Genomic DNA, 20,975 nt, shown 5'->3' on the forward strand with positions numbered 1-20,975 from the left:
AAAAGAAAGGAAATAATATTCATCAAGAAGAGCCAATCCAAAGCGACATTCACCAATAAATATTCGTTTTTGTCTTGCACTGAAGCACCGGATCGCGGAAACAAAAGTACAGGTTAGGGAAAGAACACTGGTGCTGGGGCCTGGTTAGCAGGCCTCAGCACACTTTTTCAAATCAAAACTTAGCATCAGCAAAGGCAAAAAGTCAGGGGGTAACATGCCAAGGAGGCATTTCCTTACAAAAGGGTTTCACCCATTCTGTGTCTATGGGAAAATGTGTTTGTACATATGGCCCTTAGGCCCTCATTATGACTCCGGCGGGCGGCGGAGGCCGCCCGCCAGAATTCCGCCCTCCGTAATACCGCTCCGCGGTCAGAAGACCGCGGAGGGTATTATGAGTTTTTCCCTGGGCTGGCGGGCGGTCTCCAAAAGACCGCCCGCCAGCCCAGGGAAAAACTCCCTTCCCACGAGGATGCCGGCTCGTAATAGAGCTGGCGGAGTGGGAAGGTGCGACGGGTGCTGTTGCACCCGTCGCGTATTTCACTGTCTGCAAGGCAGACAGTGAAATACATTTTGGGGCCCTCTTATGGGGGCCCCTGCAGTGCCCATGCCGTTGGCATGGGCACTGCAGGGGCCCCCAGGGGCCCTGCGACTCCCCCTCCCGCCATCCGGTTCCCGGCGGGAGAACCGCCAGGAACTGGATGGCGGGAGGGGGAGTCGGAATCCCCAAGCCGGCGCAGCAAGCTGCGCCGGCTTGGAGGATTCCTTGGGGGCAGCGGGAAACCGGCGGGAGACCGCCGGTTTCCCTTCTCTGACCGCGGCTAAGCCGCCGCGGTCAGAATGCCCCGCAGGGCACCGCCGGCCTGTCGGCGGTGCCTCCGCGTCCAGCGGCCCTGGCGGTTACAAACCGCCAGGGTCGTAATGAGGGCCTTAGTGTCTTAGACTTGATGAGAAGTATTCCCCCAACTCTGTTTTGTCGGCAGATGTGTGTGTCAGAGGGACGCCATATAGCATCAAATTTAGCCACTCTATCCCTGAGGAGAGCAGTAAGCTTCTCCATTGCATAAAGATTCCACAACTTTCCTCACCATAGATTTAGTGTAGGTGCTTGAGCTTTTTTCCACATATGTGCTATGCATAATCATGCGGCTAAGAGTTGATGGGGAAAGAAATGGCCGCAGTTGAGACGACAACGGAAGGGCTCTTTCTGTGCCTAGGTAACTCAGAAGGGCCAATAGTGTATCACTGGGTAGTGTGTCATTAGTTATACTACATATGGTAAGAAAGACTTCATCCTAGAAGGGCTGCACTCTCGGGCATGACCACCATGTATGTAGGAATGTACCCCGTTCCTCGCAGCCTTTCCAGCAAAAAAAAGAGCTCCCAAACATTCTGTGTAGTCGTACAGGTGTCAGATACCAACATGTACGAAGTTTATAGGAGTTTTCTCTAAGGCAGAGGCAGATTGACGACTTAGACATCCTTTGCCAAATTGCACCCAATGTGCCTTCGGAGATGTCTATCTTTAAATCCCTTTGCAACTGCTTCATGTATGTGTGTTTCTCTGGTGGGGTGAGGTTGAGTATGTAGCAATACAGCCGCGAAATGCATTTGCGTCAGATATTTGCAAGATAAATCAATTCTATGGCCGTTTCTTCTATCTCCATGGCCAATGTAAGGCTTGCCCTACTTGATATGTGGCTCTTGAGTCAGAGCAAATTTCTCCCTCAAGGATTTGTTAGATCGTAACTCGCCATCCTCATAAAAGTCCCTCAATTTGGGGGCAGCGCACCAATCCCAGCAAAAGAGTCTCGGTGGAGTACCTCTGGTGGGAAGTCGGCATTGGGTGCCAACTGGGTAAGTGGGAAAGGGTAAGAGGGAAATAATTGTCTACCTTATACGTCACTCCAGTAAGCTAATGATGTAGAAGTCTCAACAGAGGAAGCCACAAGATGCTATCTAGAGGGATCGGGGAAAAAGCGTGTTCTACCTTGTACCCATGGTTTTTATCGGGTTTTAGTTCCAGTCCAATGAAGGCTGAAGCTGTGCACCCAGAATATAAATTGAAGCGTCATGGAACCCCCGGCTTCCCTCAGCCGTGGGTCTATACTAAGTCGCACTAGCTACTCATGGGGGCTTAACCCCACCCCAACAAAGCTAAGCATTTTGGTACAAATGTGTTTTTATCAATTTTGGTATGGCCAGGGGGAGAGTCTGGAGAACATAAAGCAAGCGTGGCATAAAGTTAATTTTGAGATAATTAAGTCGACCCAGCCAGGAGATTACCAGATTGCCCCATCGCTAGAGGTCCTTAAACAGGGTGGTGAGCAATGGAGGTATATTGCTATGGTATAGGTCTCTAGTATGTGATGGAAGCTGGATCCCTAGATATGTTATTGTTTAGTTTGTCCATTGGAATCCTGCCCTCCGAATAGGTTCCTTGTGGCTACCCTGTGGATTGGACACACCCATACTCCAAGATTTAGCAAAGTTCACTTTAAAACCTGATGCTTTTACAAACAGGTCGAGTTCCTTCATCAACGCTGGGTTGGAAGAGTCAGGGCTGGTGATGAAGCTTAATATATTGTCTGGGAAGAGGGCAGGTTTATGCTCTCTTTCGCCACTATGCATCCATTGGATCACAGGATTACACTGAATTCTTGCCTCCAGGGGCTCCATGGGGGGGGCATGCTGGTTCATCCCTCTCAAAAGATTGATAGTGAGTGAGAGATTGTCGTTAATCTTCAGTTTGGCCACTGGCTTCCAAAAGTTGGCTTATATACCAGTTTTCATCTTCGGGTCAATTAGCCAATTATATCCAATCACTGTATCAAACGCTTTCTCAGGGACTAAGGAGAGGAGGGCTAATGGTTGATGGGTAAGTTCTGCTGCTTCCATAAGTGCCACATGTAGGTGAGTATTATCATTAGCCTGCCTATTGTGAATAAAGAGAGATTGCTGAGGTTTTATAATTGTTGGCCAGATGTGCTGAAGACGCACTACGAGAATAGATGTAAAAATTCTAATATCACAATTTAATAGTGCTTTAGGAGTAACAGCTGGACAGGGGCTTATGGGGTTACAGCAGGAGCATTAAGTGGGATTCTAGCATTGTGCCAGTGACTGCCTAATGTTAAAAAATAATTAGACACTTGTGCCTGGGGTTCAACCAGGAATGACGTGAAAGACTTATTTAAAAAAAAAATTAAAAAAATGTCCAGGAACCCATCTGGTCCAGGAGCCTTACGTGTGGGGAGATTGCCAATTGCCACTCTGACCTCGTCTCGACTAATTTTGTCCTCTAGTAATCCCAGCTGCTCCCTTTGTCCAGGGTGCGTGTAATCACTAAGATATTCATCCTGCTGTTGTTCATAAAGGGTTTGGGCTCGATAAAGTGCTGAATAATAGTCATGGAAGAACAACACTGTCAGATATTTCAGAATGGGTCCGTCCCTCCTCATCACAGATTTAGGAAATGTAGTTGCCTGTGTAATGTAAGCGTATTTTATGGGTTAGAAGCCTGTCCGCCTTACCCCTGTTCATAGTATGTTTGACCCACATAGAGGAGTTTATTTGCTGCTTCTTTCATTAACATGTGCTCCAGTTCAATTCTAGTGTGTCAGAGGTCCCTCATGGTTCTCTGTTTGCCCATCTCTCTATATTGAGCCACTGCTTCTTGAAGCTGAATCTCGAGCTCTTGCCTGCGGAGCTTGAATAGCCTTCTAAATGCTGCAGTGTGTGATAGGAGTTCCTCCCCTATTGACCGCTTTCGCTGCATCCCATAAGGTCTCCGCAGTCACATCACCAGTGTCATTGTCCATGAAATAGTGTTTGATTGTATCTTTAATGCGGTCAGGAAGGATCGAATCGCGATAAGCCACCACATTTGTGACCCAGGGTTTTGGGAATGGGCTGCACAGAGCTAATGTCTAAGCTCACAAGGGTATGGTCGGACAGGACCTGGACATCAGTCGTAGAGTCAACCAAGCGAGGGAATAGTGATTGGGAGATTAAAAAATAATCACTACAGGAGTCGGTCTGGTGTACATTAGAATAAAATGTATTGTCCCGTTCGTGCGAGTGTAAGTGTTGCCACGCATCTATTAGGGAGAGGGACAAAAAGCCTTGGGTGAGAGTTTGGGGTGGGGAGGGGCCTCCCTGCTGAAAGAGAGCGCTTGCAGCTAGGACCAAGGAAGACGTTGAGATCTCCACCAAGGAGTAGGTCACCTCTTGCAAAAAAGGAGATCTTCGGGAAAAGGTCAGCATAAAAGACCTCTTGCTCATTCTTAGGCCCATAAATAGAGAAGATAGAAATGAGAGTGGTACCCCGAACGCTCTTAATACTCACCAGACAGCTTTTCTTATCCCTATGCGTGCTGTCAAGCTTGAACATAAGGTCACGGCGGAGAAGTATTGCCATCCCCCTTGTTTTGCTAGTGAATGAAGAATGATATTGCGTGGTGCACTAGTAGGAGTGTAAGCGCTTAGTGTCTTCATGGAGCAGGTGTGTCTCCTGTAAAAGAGCGACATCTACCTCACGTTTGCGCGACCAGTTCATCAAAGCCCTTCACTTGATTGGAGAGTTAAGGCCCTGCCCATTTAAGGTAGTAACATGGAAAATCATTATGGAGGTGTGAAGTGGTCATTGCGAACCCCAGGGAAAGTGCTGGAGGTGGGTGTATCCTCCCGACCCCCCATCCCCTCTCAGAAGAATATCCCATGAGTGTGGCAAATAGTGAAAAATAAACTTGAATTAACAGATAACTAAACAAGTACTCACAAAAAATCAAAATAGGGTGTCCCATCCTGCCCCAACATAATGGGGGGGCCTGATAATCCTCCCCCAGGAGAAATAGTGTATTATAAGAGACCTCAGTGCTAGTACCGTTATCCTTAAACATGTATGCCCTATTGGCTCATACAAAATTGGCTAAGCTAAATGTTACATGCAAGTCCCTAGTAAATGGTGCTCATGGGTTGTAAGGTAGATATTCTGCCCCATTTCCCCTCCACAATACAGGGTTTGTCCCACTGGTTGTGACGCCATGGGTGTGATATGAGTGAAACCAGGCTCCCAGCCCGCAGTTTGCAGGCTTGAAGAGCAGTTTAAGCTCCTAGCCCGACCTTGCCATTTAAAGTAATGGGCAAAGCCAGACTTCCCCGTGGAATATGTGTACGTCACCCCCCATGGCAGGCTTATCGAGTCCGAAGGCAGGTTGCAACACATCCCATAGACGCATCTAATTTTACATGTTCATATAGTTAAAAATGCCAATCTGTCATTTTTATTGTGGAAAGACTTGGTCGTCTGATTTGCAAGCAGAGTTACTCTCCGAGCCCTTAGCTGTGCTAACTCTGGAACATCGAGACCAAAGTGGGTCATGCAAGATATCAAACAACTTGTTACATTAAACCCGGCTTGATTCTCAGCTCAAAATAATGTAACAAGTTGCAATGTGCAGCTTTAGCAAAGTTGCCACTTTGTTGCCCTTATTTCTATGTGCCCATACCGGATGCACATGGGGTGCTGTCGCCGAGATAGCTTTCTGCCCTCCTGGGGAGATGTTCTAATGGCTCCTGGGAAAAGATACAATAGGGACCTGCTCTGGAAATATGTCACCTCCCTCCTACAGGAAGCCACACAGGTGTCGGCCAAAAAGACAAGCTTCAAAGGAGAAACCGCCATTGAAGGTCAAAAGGGTTATACTAGAGAGAGAGGCTGCTCCATTGTTCAGACATAGAGGCTGGCTCTAGGCACAGGTGAGGGAAAACCAGATGCCAAACTGGTTTTCCAGTGGTTTGTAGCCATACCTCGTTGTTTGGCTAGGGAGCTCCAGAGACCAGGGGAGAGGTCCTGCCTGGAAGTGGGTGGAATGCTGCAACCTGGTTGCCCAGATGCCACACTTCGCAGGAAGTAGTTATGAGGTGAGGGATAACCTATGAATCTATTGACAACCAAAATTATGCTATCCTGTGGGTATTTTCTGAGCATTAGTAGGGCACCCCTGGCACCCTAAACTCAAATCTCGACTGGAAGGAGGACTGAGGTATGGTTGCCCTGCTGCACTGTGAAATTGACAAAGAGAGGCTGCACAATCATGGACTGCACCTGATGACTAGCAACGGAGAGTGACTGTGTCTGCCATGTCCTACTTAAGGAAAAGACGTCTCCAGAGTCCAGCCAAAGCCAAGAGACTTCAAGGGCCAGCTTACTGGTCTCTGTCAGCACAGGTACACAAAAGCTGGAGAAGCCTTCTAGAGCAGGTTGGTAGCCCAAAGTCTTCAACCCGCTGCCAACCCCTGCCATGCAGCACCAGGGACCAGGACATGACACACAAAGTTGCACCTAAGTTCAAAATGCCCAGGAGCGCCAGCTGGTTCCCCGCCGCCGGGGATGTTTTATAGACTCAGGAAAGATTGACCGATATCCACGTGGCGACTGGACTTCTGTCAGCACCGATTGGAAATCCAGGGAAGTCGGTCCTGTGAACAGCATTATCTTACCCCCCCTCTGTGGACTGAAGAGTAGTCCTAGCAAGGCCCCATCAACCACATCAAATGCACAGCATCCTTGAGCAGCTTCAGCATCCTTGTTCCCTTGCAGCAGGGCCACTTCTGGACTGAAGACTGCTTCCCCTGCAGGGATAACTGTTTCTGAGGACCTTACTGGTTCCCCTGACTGGCTCCCTACCAGAGTTCGTCACCTAAGGTTACTCCAAGTGACCACATTACAACTAGTTCATACTTTTTTAGTGAAAAAAGTTTCTTAGTGTCAATTTTTTTAAATCTGCCAGTGCTTGTTTGCGGGTGAGTGAAATGCTTTGATTTAACATACCTTTTTCGTTGTGGTGTCTAAAATACATAAAAATACAGTGTTTATATAAATTGCTGTTGGCTTTCTTTAGAGTCTTGTTGATTTCTTGAATTGTTTTGTTGCTGTTTAAATGCCCTACACTTGTTGCTTTGTGTGCTTGCTTGGAGCCACGGCTACCCAGGTTTAGCTGGAGGTTTGACAGACTGTAGGAAACTGGACTGTCTCCCGACTTTTTGTCCACTTAAGAACTACTTTGTGCTGTTGTCGACTCTGACAGTGCACCAGGCCTGCTAACCAGACCTCCGTGCCCGTGCTCCTTCCTTTAAGCACAGAGTATGTCTGATTGTTTTACAATTGGTACAGGATTTTAGCACCCCTGTAAGTTCCTAGTAAATGGTACCCCTGGTACCTAGGGCATGGGTACTAAAGAGGGTCGCTAAGGACTGCAGCAAATCTTATGCCACCCTAAGGGACCCACACACAAATTGCATACAGCCTGCAATCGCAGACTGCATGTCACGGGTGCAAGCCCTGATTGAAACACAACATGGTGCACTCATTGTGTCCCATGATAAAGCCACTGCATGTATTATATGTAAGTCACCCCCACAACAGAGCTTAAGAGGCCTAAGGCAGAGTGCATTATAATGCATGTGAGGGCATGTCTTTATGAGCAGAAATGCCTCTGTGATATCTAGTTACATTCACAGATATTGCAAGTAACCTGGCAGCCATCTTAGAACATATACTGGACACTGGTCAACACAATGATATGATATGATATGATGGATGCAGAGAAAATAATGGTGTTTGGTATCAACGACCTAGTCTTAATAAATACACACTGATGCCAGTGTTGGATTTATTATGTCACCCCTCTGGATTTATTATGTCATGCGCCCACAGGGAGTCCTCTAGTGTGCTGGCTGGCTATCTTTCTGGCATAGTTACCCCTACTTTTTGCCAGATGTCGGTGTTTTTGGACTGTAGTTCACTGGGATCCTGCTAACCAGAACCCCAGTGACTGCTCTCTTCCCTTAATTGAGTTGCTAGTAACTTCTAACACCCACAATTGGCATACTGGTGCCCCCATGTAAGCTGCTTGTGTATGGTACCTAGGTACCCAGGGCTTTGCTCACCAGGGGACCCCACATGGGGTGCAGCATGTATTATGCAACCCATGGGAGCCCATGCAAACTGTGACTGCAGCCCTGCCATTGCAACCTGTGTGAAATGGTGCATGCTCCCGTTCACTCATAAACCGGACCATTGCACTTAGACATTATATGTCACCTCTCTGGTAGGCCTTTGAGCCTAATGCCAGGGTGCAGTTCTCTAAGTGCGAAGGTACCCATGCATGAGCAGGATAGCCGTACAGAGCCCAGGCCAATTTCTTGACTCTGAGTTTGGGGAAGCGATCTCAAAGTATGTAGTGGACACTGGCCAACACGAGTGGTCCAACTTCGTAATGGTTTCTTCGAACCTAGGCATGTTTGGTATCAAACATGTTGCAATCATGCAACTACACCGATTCCAGTGTTAGTTGCATATTTCCATGTACTCTGGGGGTTCCCTAGAGGATCCCCCAGTTCTGCCTGAGTAGCCTTATGGGGTCTAGCTGCCAGCCCACGCTGGTGCTGACCCCAGACACTGTTCTGCTCTCCTGCTGGTGAGCCAGGCTCAGGCCAAAGGAGCAGAACAAAGGATTTCCTGCAAGGGAGAGGTGTGGCCACCTCTCCCTGTGTGTTGTGTGTCTAAGGGCTGGGGTGTGGTGGCCTTCTAGCACCACCAAACTGCTTTGAAGGGCACATTTGTTGCCTTCCTTGCATAATCCGGTTTGCACCAGTTCAGGAACCCCTGGTTCTTGATCTGATGCGAAACTACACAAAGGCCGGAGGAGTGACCACTCCCACTCCACCTCAGTCCAGCTCCTCCTCAAGGGAGGTGCACAGAGCTTTGCCAGCGGACCACTTGAATCTGCCATCTTGGAAATAAGATGTGCAGAGGCCCCTGGGAGCATCTGACTGGTTAGGCCAGGTAGATGATGTCCCTCACTCTCTCTGAGAGGTTGGTCAATGCAGTGAGTGACCAACCCCCTTTTAGAGTTATTTAAGGGCTCCCTCGCGGGTGGGTCCTCCTTTTCATCAAGCAAGACTCTAAAAGGAACTCTCTGCAAGACATCTTCTGCTTCTGGCCTCCGGAACCGCTGCTTGTCTGTTGGAACCGAATAAGTCTGCTTCTGATGGAAAGGCACTCATCGCAACATTGTTTCTCCGAATGCTGCAAGAATTCTGCAACATCCAAGGCTGTACGTCCTTCAGGGTCACTAAGGCTCCTTTTGCACCAGGAAGCATGAAGGAATCTCCCTTGGAGTGACGGAGTCGCTCCTGTGCAACCGCAGGCACCTCAGGACAATGTTGAGTGGCTGGTGGGGGTCTGCTGTCCACGGACATCAGAAGATCCTGCAACCCAGGTGGTGAGTCTGTGGCCTCATCTGGATCCTGCTTGTCTCCTATCCAGGACTGTGGGCTCCTGCGTCTGCCACAGGACTGGCACCCCTCTGCACTGCGACTGTTGCACTTGCCAAGGCTTGTTGCTTCTTCCTCTGGGAGATGTTTAGTGTCCAACAAGCCCGGGCCACCAGCACTCAGCAAACCGGAGATCAGCTCTTGTTAAGCTACTTCTGCGACGTGGGACGTATGATTTTCTGGGCTGGTAAGGCCTCCTAGTGGCACCTGTGTGGACTTCTGTTGGCCTTCCTATGTGCGGAGGGCGAGCTCTGACTCCTTCACTCCTGGATAGAGTCTCCAGGACCTTGCTCGTCCCCAAAACTTTGCCATCTCTTTTGGAACTCCTGTTTGCATTTGCCAGTGCTTGCTGGTGACCTGGCTGGTCACTTACATTTCTGCAGTCCGGCAACCGTAGAGGGACAGCTCGTAGGTGACTCCTGGGATCATCTGCAGCTCCCGGACCCTGCAGCTGAACTTCTCCTTTCACCAACTTGCGGGAACCTCACCTTGAAGAGGGTGGGCATTGCCATTTGCACCACTTGGACACCTCCAAGGGTGCAGGACTCTGTCCCCTTCCTTTTCAGGTCCTCCACATCTGGAATCAGTCCCTGTGTTCCACCAGCCTGTTCCAAGGGTCGTGACAGCAGCTGGACAATCCGAGGCAACCACAGTCTTCAGAGAGAGACCCTTCTTTCCTCTGCATCCGTGTCCCTGGTGTAGGTGCTCCTGTCTTCTGGGCATCCTGGTGTGGGGGCACTCTCCATCCATCCATCCTCTTGCCTGTTCGTTTCCTCATGGGTTCAGTGGGAAAGGTCCTGAATTCCACAAACTACAATCACTACTCTCTGTTACCCTATGGGACAACTGGGTGGATAACTACCTTACTCCTGGTTGCTGGGGTCACTTACTGTACTTCACTCCGGTGTTCCTAACCGCCCCCAGTTCCTAGCGAACTACCACACTTACCTTGGCTGGAGTCACTGCTTCACATTTCACTTTTTTAAGTAGATGGTCTGGCCCTCCACTAGGGCCCTGTGTATGTTTATGCTGTTTCTGATGGTTAGTCTGTGTACATTTTGTGTGTAATATCTCCAAAGGTAGATATGCCAATGTCAGTTTAGTATCAGTGCTGTAATAAAGTATCCTTTATTTTTGTAACACTTGTGTGGTTCTTTCTTGTGAGTGAGTTACTGCCTGACTATTGTGGTATTGCAGATGCTTTACATTCCTCCTGGATAAGCTTTAGCTGCTTGCCTCAGCTACCCCTAGAGAGCGTCTACTATCTGAACACCTATTCACTATCACTAAGGGTTGCCAGGACTCAGTATAGGGTGTCACACCATAGACTGAGCCAGCCTCCTACAGTATTGACCAGCCTGCCACCACAGACAAGTTTCTGACTATGCTCTCGGAGGTCAGAAACAATGCCTCCCCTGGCAGGAGGTATCATCTCCTCTAGCTGGATAGCTAGTAAATCTTCATGCCAAGGCCAGAAGGCGTGTCACACAGGCTGAGCACAACCTTAAGTTGGGCAGCCTGAAGTGAACACGAAGAGGAGAATTTCACCATTTTATGTGTGGTGGAATTAGGAACTCTGGGACAGGATATACCCACTCCCCACAGGAAGTGGTCGTTTAGGGGGTGTAGTGACCCCAAGGGTTAGTTGCCCATTGACTACTACCCTTCACTCCCCTTAATATTGCTAAATTTAGTATTAGGAGGCCCCCTGACACCAGGAAAGCAGATCAAGTGAAAACTTCAACTACTGGGAACCGCGAAAGAAAAAAGAACGACCAAGAGAGCGAGAACTGAAGACCTGCGCCAAATATTAGTGCCAAAACCTGCCAGTCTGCTTTCACTTCGACATTCACTGAGCTGGACAACCTTCCCAAAACCTTGGAGGGCTGCCCCACACCTCAACAACCAGGAAAGATCTCCCTTGGAGCACAGGGGCTGCTTCCCTGCATCTGCAGACACCTACGCAAAGTCTGGTACTCTGTGCTGTTTGCCATCGGGCCTACCAAGAGAACCACACGCCAGGGCAGTATTGTTTGGAGCTCATGAGGTTAGCCCCGCCACTTCACCGAAGTCTTGAGAAGCTGACCCTTCCCGGAGTCTCCCTACACGTATACCAGGTGTGCTCGACGTCTTGCAGCAACCAAGGCTTGTTGGTGGTGCAATCCAGATTCCACAGCACCAAAGCAGATCCACTGTCGCGGGACATCAGGATTCTCCAGGCCAGTCAGGAAAGTGGCCCCTGTTTCCCCTGTTCACCAAGTCACCAAGACACAGAGTGAGTCTCTGACCACAGGGACCAGATGCCTAAAAGCACCACTGCACCCGAGCCCCACAGCCTGAGTCCTTGGGGGGGGGGTGGGGGGCGACTGTGTCAACGGAGTCCCGAGCCCCTCAGAGGCTGAGCTCACTCTTTCATTTGGCCAAACTGGTCTCTGTCGCCACCTGCAGCCTCTTTCTGCAGGGACCAAGAACTGTGAGTTTTCAGCTGTGCGAACTGACACCTCAATGCATCACTGCACACTAGCCTCACAGCCTGAGTTTGAGTGGACTGACTGTATCCCTACATGCCCAAGACCCTTAATATCTGAGCTCCTGCACCCCCACCTCCCCTCCCTCCAAATCCACTCTTGCAGCTTCTTTGTCCCAGGACTGTCCCATTAAAGTGAACGGGTCACCCAACGCTGTAATGCACCCAGGCACCTCAGTGCCTCATGATGTGAACCCTTGGTGCTGCCTCCGACTTTTCCCCATCCTCGCCTCAACTCATGAAGACTAGTCCTGTTAGTTGTTGTTAAATGCCTAAATGTAGAATGTTTCTTTTTCCCCCAGGAGAACATTACAGCTTGAAAGTCAATGCGAGTGTATTTTCTGTATACTTAAAAATTTCAATCCAAAAATTACTTGCCTGATTACGATCTTGGTATCTGAATTAATGTAAAAATCTATGTCATTTTTACAAATTAGTTTCAGATTTCTTTAATGAGTATGTGTCTTGCTTACTGGTGTTGTGTGCAATAAATGTTTAACACTATTCTCTGATAAGCCTAACTGCTCGCACACACTGCAGCAAAAAGAGAGCTTTTAGGGTTGTTATTTTAATCCGTGTCAGCCAATAAGGGTTGCCTTAGACTATCTCCATAGTGTCTCCTTACATTGGTACACTACATAGATAGCCAGCTTCCTACACAAACAAAATCTAAGGGTCCTAAAGGGGTAGGTAAGTGTATTAGACAATGAGGACACAAAACCACACCCATTTCCTTACATGCTTTATAGCATAAAGTACCCAAGTCTAGTATAGCTTCCTTCTGGTTAGTATGTTATTCCACTTTTTAGCTGAAAAACAACTGCAGAAGTATGATTGGATTTGTTGTGTGATTCTTTTCTTCTTACATTTTGCAGTACGTTCGACGGCCACTGCTGCCAGTAACCTAATTGAGGTGTTTGTTGATGGCAAGTCAGTCATGGTGGAGCCAGGAACCACAGTGCTACAGGTAAGATACTTATCCAGCACACAAATGTCCTCTCACTGCTCCACAAACGGAGGAAAGACGCAATGTGTGTCTAGGCTTTGAATCTTTATGATGTAACAAGTAGATCCTTCAAACTGCTGCTAAATATGTGCCTTTTGCCAATAAATCCAATCCACTGAAAGGTACAGTTTTATGTGCAACAGTGCTTAGAACTGTAGATTGGTAGACTTTGAGGAGGTGCTCAGTGCTTCACCCAAGCACCTTACAAATCCTTTTAAAGGTGCACACCTGATGAGCATTCACTGTCCAGTCTGGTGCACTTTGCTTCTTCAATTTCTCTTGGATACATGCTCTGCTGTTGAAATTGAAATACAGTGCACTTCGTCCCTCATTGCTGTCCCTGTAGGGATATGTAATACATTGGCACACGTACATTGCAAAACTGCTGGTCTGAATTATCTTGTTAATTGACCTGAAAGAAACACATAAGGAATGTATCAATGTGCTGGATGATGTGAGGCATGCATGATTTCTGGGAACACAGATTTATGGTGTACTTTGTGTTCCATGAAGGAAAGTTCAGATCACCAGTGCAGCACATAAAGAGCTTCCCACCCACTGACATGAAGTCCTGAGGGTTGTACTTATATACTGCAGGCAGAGGGAAAATGATCATCTGAACAACACTATTCAAACTATTGAGCTTTAAGGAGTTTAAGAAATGAGCCATGGGGTTTTGTTAAGAATGAGAGCCATGGTTGAGTATGTTGTCTGCAAAAGTAAATAGGTTCCAATGCAACCCTCAATCAAATAATTTATATTAGACATTTCATTAGAATTTAGATTTACTACTACGTTCTGATTAATAAACTAAGGGGGTCGTTATGACCCCGGCGGTGAGTGGTAATGTGGAGGCAGTGCCGCCAACATGCTGGCGGTACATACCGCCACATTATGAGTATGGCAACAGGGAATTCCTTCCCTGTCACTGGTAGGCAGCTCACCTACCCCCTCCCCTTCTGATCCCCTCACCCCACCCCATACACGCAGACACGCATCACGCATACACCCACTCACTCACACTGGCATACACACATTCATACATGCTTACATCCAGTCATGCTCGCACACATTTGTACACACATTCACACTGACATGCAGACACGCACTCACATTACCATTCTTAGACGCATTCACACACATGCATACACCCATGCAAACAACGCTACACACACTCATTCATGCACACAACCCCCCCCCCACACAACACCCACCACCCCCTGTCGGAAGCCCAACTTACCTTCTTCCAGGTGGTCTTCCGGCAGGGAACAGGAAGGGGCGCTGCTACCGCCAGCAGTGGCCACCAGCAGAACACCGCCTGGCTGTGTCACAGGTCATGATACGGCTGGCGGCAGTCTACTGGCGTGGCGGTGGCGGTGCTGGTGGTAGCAGCCCCGCCTTACCATCATCTGCCACTATGATCACTGCCGGATTTCGACCTTTTTTGTGGTGGAAGTCCGGCAGTGATCACAGTATGGCGGTTGGCCGGTAGCCGAGGTGACAGTCTTTTGGCAGCCGTCACCGCAGCGGTAGGTGTTTTTTCCTGCCAATTACCTAATCAGGGCCTAAGTCTTTAAGGGCTATCCCTTTCAAGTTACGTTTTTTTAGGCTTTGATGTAAGTCATCTTCCTGTTGCTACAGACTGATGCTTTGGACTGGTGTCACCCCACTGATACTGTGGGCATGAGCTTGATTAGCAAAGTTGGAAAGCTGGTGTTACGAGATGTTGACTTGGACTGCAGGGATACACATCTGAGACTATTGGCTCCAGTTATGGGCAATATAGCTGCCTGATGGCTTGTTATGTAGAACTATCACTCTTGTGAAACTGGAAGATGGTTTAGTTAGCAGAACTATCCCTGTGTTGTAACAAGCAGGTAGCTAGTCCTCTGATTTTTATGGATTGGTGGTTCAGTTAACAGAGCTGTTACTTTGATGATGGCTCTTTGATTGCGCATTTGAGCTATCCTCCAGTCATCTTGAATCATGAGATAAAGTATTTTCTGATAGATACGTCTATATGCAGATTCCCCTTCTTTTGAATTTCCCCAAGACTGTGTCCGGAAGGTGATTCTTCAACACCATTCCAAAAGTAACTAACAGTGCTGCGTATAAGTACCACTCATGCACGCTGATGTCAGTTCCTTTCCTTCTACGCCTTCAGATGGGGGTCCAGAGCGCTGCTTCTTCCTTCCTTTCTATTGTGCTAGAGATGTTTCTGACAGATCCCTTAGAGGTGTGCTTCTGGTGCTTGAGTTCATCTTAAAACTTCAAGGTTTGTGATGACTGTGCTTAGATGAACCCTATAGCCACCTGAGAGCATGAGGCAAAGCTCTGTGTGGGAATGGCAAAACACCACTCCAGGCTTAAGTCGAAAAAAAAGATCCACTCCTGCCCTCAAAGTCATTCCTAAGGCAGAGCTTCCTCGCTGCCAAATTCTTTGGGTAAGTTGAACATAAAATATAAAAAGTCTAAGCTGGACCTGGCTTTTACGTCACTCATTTTCCTGAGAAGGTGTGAGGGCATCTGTGTCTTCAGGTCTTGTTCCTTTTCCACCGAAGAGCTTATTTCTTCTTTTGTCCCAAAGCACCCAGAGTTCCTAGGTACATCGGCAACGTTTTATGTCGAGGCATTTCGAAATGCCATGCTGTGCATCTTTGGCACACTTCCGGTTCCCTCTGGTGCAGCTCCAGCCCCAAGGATCCTCAGCAAATCCTAGTCAGTGTACTGCCTGCATGTTTGCCCTCTGTGCTGGCTGGGCTCCTTTAACCTGGTTCGGGTTCTGTACTGGTGTCTGGACAAATGTTGAAAGATGTGCCAGTCCCTTGTGTGCCTATGCTGGCACAGACACCACAGGCGCTGGTGGAAGAACCACAACTCAGCCAGTCCTGATCAACTGAGGTGATGTCCAGATCTTGATGTGCCACAACCTTTATTGAATTAATCTAAATCTGACTCCATATCACTGCCTTGCAGTAGTGACACCAGATTTTTGGCTCAGACTCTGGCCTTATGGAGACAGCAATCGTGGGGATGGGAAAGAGCTTGCCTCTCTCTATGATAACAGATACATGGACCTATGGGATGCCAGTAGGTTGGATACCTAACCAGATGTTGGATTGGTTCCTCCCTGGGCCAGCAACAGAGGAAAGAACTTTTTGCTGCAGTGATCTGGACGGATACTGAAGTCCTTGAACTCCACCTCCCGATTATGGATGTAAAGACAAATATATTAACAGGTCCTACCACCTGACGAGGTACTGACCGAACCTCTCTCGCCTTTCAATGAAGCCTTCACTGACACACAGCTGAGCACTTGGCCTAAATCATGTCCCCACTTCTCCCTCAAGTCAACCGATAGGTTGCCTGCCACCATAGACCTGATCCAGGGGCCCAGACGTATTGTCACAGCATTTAACCCATGAAAGTCTGGTGGTATAGGCTTCCACCAATAGAGTGAACCCTAATGCTTTTCCAGCTACTCCCCCTGAGAAGGAGACAAAACGACTAGATGCTTTTGGCAAACGTATGTTCTTGCAAGCTGTTTACTAGGTCACTACACCCATGCACTGTGGGCATGGCAGGGGAGATCCTGCATGCAGTTTCAGAAGACTTATGGGCTTTCTTAGCCCAAACCATTCAAGATGGTTGGAATGCAGCCAACTTTGTTATCCAATTGGGCCTGGACACCACGGATTGTCGGGATAGGACTATGGGATTCAGTGTGGTGCTTCAAATCTGCACATAAGTGAAGTTCGCTATCTTCTCTGTAGACAGACAGGCGTCCTTGATGGGCATGCCTTTCGACAGCTGCCGCCTGTTTGGTGAGAAGGCAAATTCAGCCCCAGAACTTTTTTTATGAGACTCGAGCCACCACACATACTTTGGGCCATTAAGCTCCAGCCAGGTAGTCACCCCCAATAATTTCACCCTTTGAAGGGATATGACAGGGGCGTGACATATCAACAATGTAAGGCTTCACAACCCACACAGACTTCCCAGCCCTTTTGAGCTCAGGGATGTAGGCCCACTAGATAATGACCTGGCCACGGGCACCATGTATTTCAGTCTTCCGCCCGTTGGGCCACAACTTCCATGCCCCTTTAGTGTACAGGCATGCAGTAAGCAGGATTAGCCACTTCCTGCAGTGGTGGCAACACATATCTCACATATGGTTGCTGCAGATTGTTCAACAGGGCTACGCTCTGCCAGTACTTTTTGACTCACCACACCTGTAACCTGCATCAGACCATTTCTTGGAGGAGAAAGTGGCCAATTTATGCAGGAAGTATAGACTGTTTTGGCCACAGGAGCCGTATAGTGGGTGCTGGCATCTACTCTTCCTGCTATCTTCTTGTACAGAAGCCTCTGTCCTGTGCTAAATCTTCGACCTGTAAATGCCTTCTAGTGCAAGGACAAATTCAGAATGCTCACTCTAGTCCAGGTTCTCTCTGCCCTGGATTCTCAACATTGAATGGTTGCGTTGGACCTGCCCTGCGCTTATTTTCATATCCTCATCCTGTGTGCCCACAAGCACTTTCAGTTTGCTGTGCTTACTTTCAGCCTTACGTGTGGTGCTAGTTGCTGCCCATCTTTGGAGTTCAGGGTGCCAGCCTTCCTTTTATTTTTATACTTTGCACAGTCACCATCTTCCCCTTGGGAGGGCTTTATGGCATCTTTCATATGGTCACCCTCCCCATCCCCTCCAAATTGGTAGTTTTGGTCACCCTTGTTTTGACCCAGTGGTCTGCCTTCTTCCCCAATTCTTGAGGAGAAAGTAGACCTAGGTCTTCCATGTACTGATATAACTTATTTGAACAGAATTACTTAACAGATGCTCTTTCATAATTGAATTAAAAAGCCCTTCATAATGATGCACATTGATACATTTTAGCCAGCCACCTAGTGCTTTCACTGAAAAGTCCACAAAATCTACCCAGGTCTGACTCTGGGTGTTTTTTTTTTTTATCTCCCTAAACCTGATCCTTTACTCCTCAGTGGGGAGTCCAAAGCCATCAATCGGTATCCTTCATGAGGTCATAGGACCCAGCATCTGCCTCTTTCAATGTGAGGAGTCTGTCCATGCATTTTCCAGAGAACAGTTCCCAAAGAAGGGAGCCCCAATACTCCTGGATGATCTTCCTGGCTCTACGGGCTCTCTGAAATGCTGTGAACCATTTGGTAATATCACAATTTTCTGAGTATTTTGGGACAATCCCTTTGGGGATTTTAAGATTATAAGTGTCCTCCCTAATTATGAGTTTGCTGCCATCAAAGATGGGTCCTAAGCTCATCTGAGCTCTTCGCTCTTCTATAGCTAAGAGTTTGGCCTCTAAGACTATCCTCTTGGCTAGCTTCTGAAGATCTTCATCTCCAGTATCTAAATCTTCCGAGACATTACTAGAAGTGTTCTCAGTGGAGGTATTGTCTTAGGGGGTAGAGCTGGAGTCATCTTTGACTTCCTCCCTCTCTGCATTTCCCTCCTCTTCCCCGGTGGTGGGATTTCTACTTGCCAAGGTCCTATCATTCTCTGCCAGCAGCTGCTGCAGATAGGCTTTTGTGGGTTTAGGCCCTATGGCAAGTTTTTTCATGCTTTACAGTGTTCCTTAAGTTGGGGTAACTTAAGGTGCTCATAGGGTGCCAGGTTGAGTTCCTGGGAAGGCCTTGCTGAGACATGGTCTTAAAGCAGTTGGAAACTTTTTAAAGGACGCAAAAAAATGCTAAGTAATTTTCTAAAGGACCTAATTTACTTTACTATTTTAAATTCTAAAAAGTTTTGTGAGGGGACTTTCCCAAGGTCCTACAGCTAAATTAAAACAATTTAGAAAAAAATCTACAATTTGAAAAATTATTACCTAGAGACAATTTTTGGATTCCTCTGTGGAATCACTTATCAACCAAGTGGTAGAGTAGATGTGAAGTTTTGTATCACAACCGCTGCACCACCAGTGTAGGAAGCTGGCCTTTTAAGTGCCATGTGAATACTGTGTAAAGGGTCCAGGGGTTCCTCGGTGAGTGGACAGGGCTTGCAATGCAATCCCAAAGTGCTCTATTTAGGGGTAGTGTGGCTGAGCAGCCTTAGACTTGACACGAGTGAAAGACTTCTACAAATATATACAATAGTCAATAAATGAGACACACGACTTAAAAAGGAGATTCAGCCTAATACATTTTTTAAAAAAAATCAATGATCTTTTATAGCTTTAGGCATCAGAGAATAATCATTCAGGTAAGTACGTTCTAAAAAAGGAATTCTTTTCACTTTAAAAAGTGAACACAGTGCAATTTCTGAGTTCTGCCATGTTTTCATTTAGGAGGAAAAACAAGTTCTGCAAACAGGTAGCGTGCAGTGACTTACACAACCAATCTCCTGGGGTTAAGGTGAGTAGTGGGTAAGGTCCAAGGCAGCACCCACAGTACACCCTCAGTAACACGGGGGCAGCCTGGTGCAGAGTTCAAAACAACATTGGGTACCCAATGCGTTCTTATGTAGATTGGTCACTGCAGAAAGAGGCTGCAGGCTCAGGCCAGGAGGCCAGTAGGGCTGAACCAACAGCAGTCCTTTGAGGCTTGGCACCTTAGGAAGTCTACCTCCTGGGACCCTCCCGAACAAATGGAACCTGTCCTTGAAAGAAAAGGGGAAGCCACCTACCTGGTAGATTTGGGCTCTTGCAGGAACTCCAAAAGGGTTGTCCGTGTCAGTTGCCTTAAACCCTTTCATGACAGAGCGGAGATGACCGACAGTAAGCTGAGAGTGAACCTCTCCTTGATCTCCTCTCCAGCAACCCCAAAGATGGCTCAGTTGGAGTGGTGTTTTCAGACACCCTCACTGACCAACAGTAGACTAACTGGAAGCAGGCCTTGCATCAGTATGTTGAGCTCTTCTCTTTGGCCCCTGGTTAGACTACCTGGTGTACACATGATGTGGACACTGGGGACAGCTTACCTGTCAAAAATAAAATTTACAGACAATCTGATAACGTCAAAGAGAGCAGCAAAGCTGAAGTAAGCAAGATGCTGGAATAGGGAGTCATTAAACACTCTGAGAGCCCCTGAATCAGCCCTATTGTCTTAGTCCCCAAGCCTCATTCGCAGGGTGGAAACAGAGAAAGGTGGTCTTGTGTGGACTATAGGGGCCTCAATGCTGTGACCAAAACAGATGCACACCCGTTTCCTAGGGCTGATGAACTAACTGACAGGTTAGTGGCTGCCAAATATATCTGTACTTCAGATCTCATATCAGGGTACTGGTAGATAGGTCTGACCCCTGGAACAAAAGAAAAATCAGCATTTTCCATTGCTGATGGGCATCATCAGTTTACTATTATGCATTTTTGGACTACATAATTACCCTGCCACCTGCTAAAGGTTAGTGAATAAAGTCCTAACTTGGTTAGAAGACTTTAGTGCAGCATATATTGATGATATTTATGTCTTTAGCTCTACCTGGCAGTGCCACCTGTTTCACCTTGGCAAGGTCCTTGAGGCTCTGAAAAGTGCAGGCCTCACTATCCAGGCAAGAGATAGGGCCTGGGGCAGGTTCTATACTTGGGGCACCTCGCAGGTGGAGACCAAGTTCAACCACTAAAACCCAAGATCCAAACAACTCTGGACTGGGTAACTCCAACCACCTTGACCCAAATCGGGGCATTCCTTGGCTTGACTGGGTACTACAGGAGGTTTGTGAAAGGATATGTTACCATTGTGGCACCTCTCACAGAACTGACCTCTAAAAAGATGCACAGAAAGTGAACTGGACAATGAGCTGTCAAAAGGCCTTTGACACTCTGAAGGAAGCAATGTGCTCAGCACCTGTTCTAAAAACTTCAAATGACACCGAACAGTTCATAGTGCAGACAGATACCTCTGGACATGGGATAGGAGCAGTCTTATCCCAAATCCTTGATGATGGCCATGACCAACCTGATGCTTTCATTAGCAGGAGGACACTCCCCAGAGAGGAGCGATGGAGTGCCATTGAGAGAGAAGCCTTTGCTATGGTTTGACGCTTGAAGAACCTGAGGCCATACTTGTTTGGCTATCACTTCCTTGTTCAAACTGACCACAGGCCTCTCAGATGTCTAATGCAAATGAAAGGTGAAA

General features: G+C 47.7%; 1 protein-coding gene across 3 annotated transcripts in view; it reads left to right on the forward strand.

Moving 5' to 3' along the window:
- The window catches only part of NDUFS1 (NADH:ubiquinone oxidoreductase core subunit S1), a 490,208-nt gene that overhangs the window by 75,870 nt on the left and 393,363 nt on the right, over positions 1 to 20,975 (forward strand). For all 3 annotated transcript variants that reach the window (XM_069225983.1, XM_069225982.1, XM_069225981.1), the window contains one exon: positions 12,742 to 12,833. In XM_069225983.1, coding sequence (XP_069082084.1) covers positions 12,742 to 12,833 — 92 coding nt within the window. The remainder of the gene's footprint in view (positions 1 to 12,741; positions 12,834 to 20,975) is intronic.

The sequence above is a fragment of the Pleurodeles waltl genome, chromosome 3_1, assembly GCF_031143425.1.
Source record: "Pleurodeles waltl isolate 20211129_DDA chromosome 3_1, aPleWal1.hap1.20221129, whole genome shotgun sequence".
NCBI lineage: Eukaryota > Metazoa > Chordata > Amphibia > Caudata > Salamandridae > Pleurodeles > Pleurodeles waltl.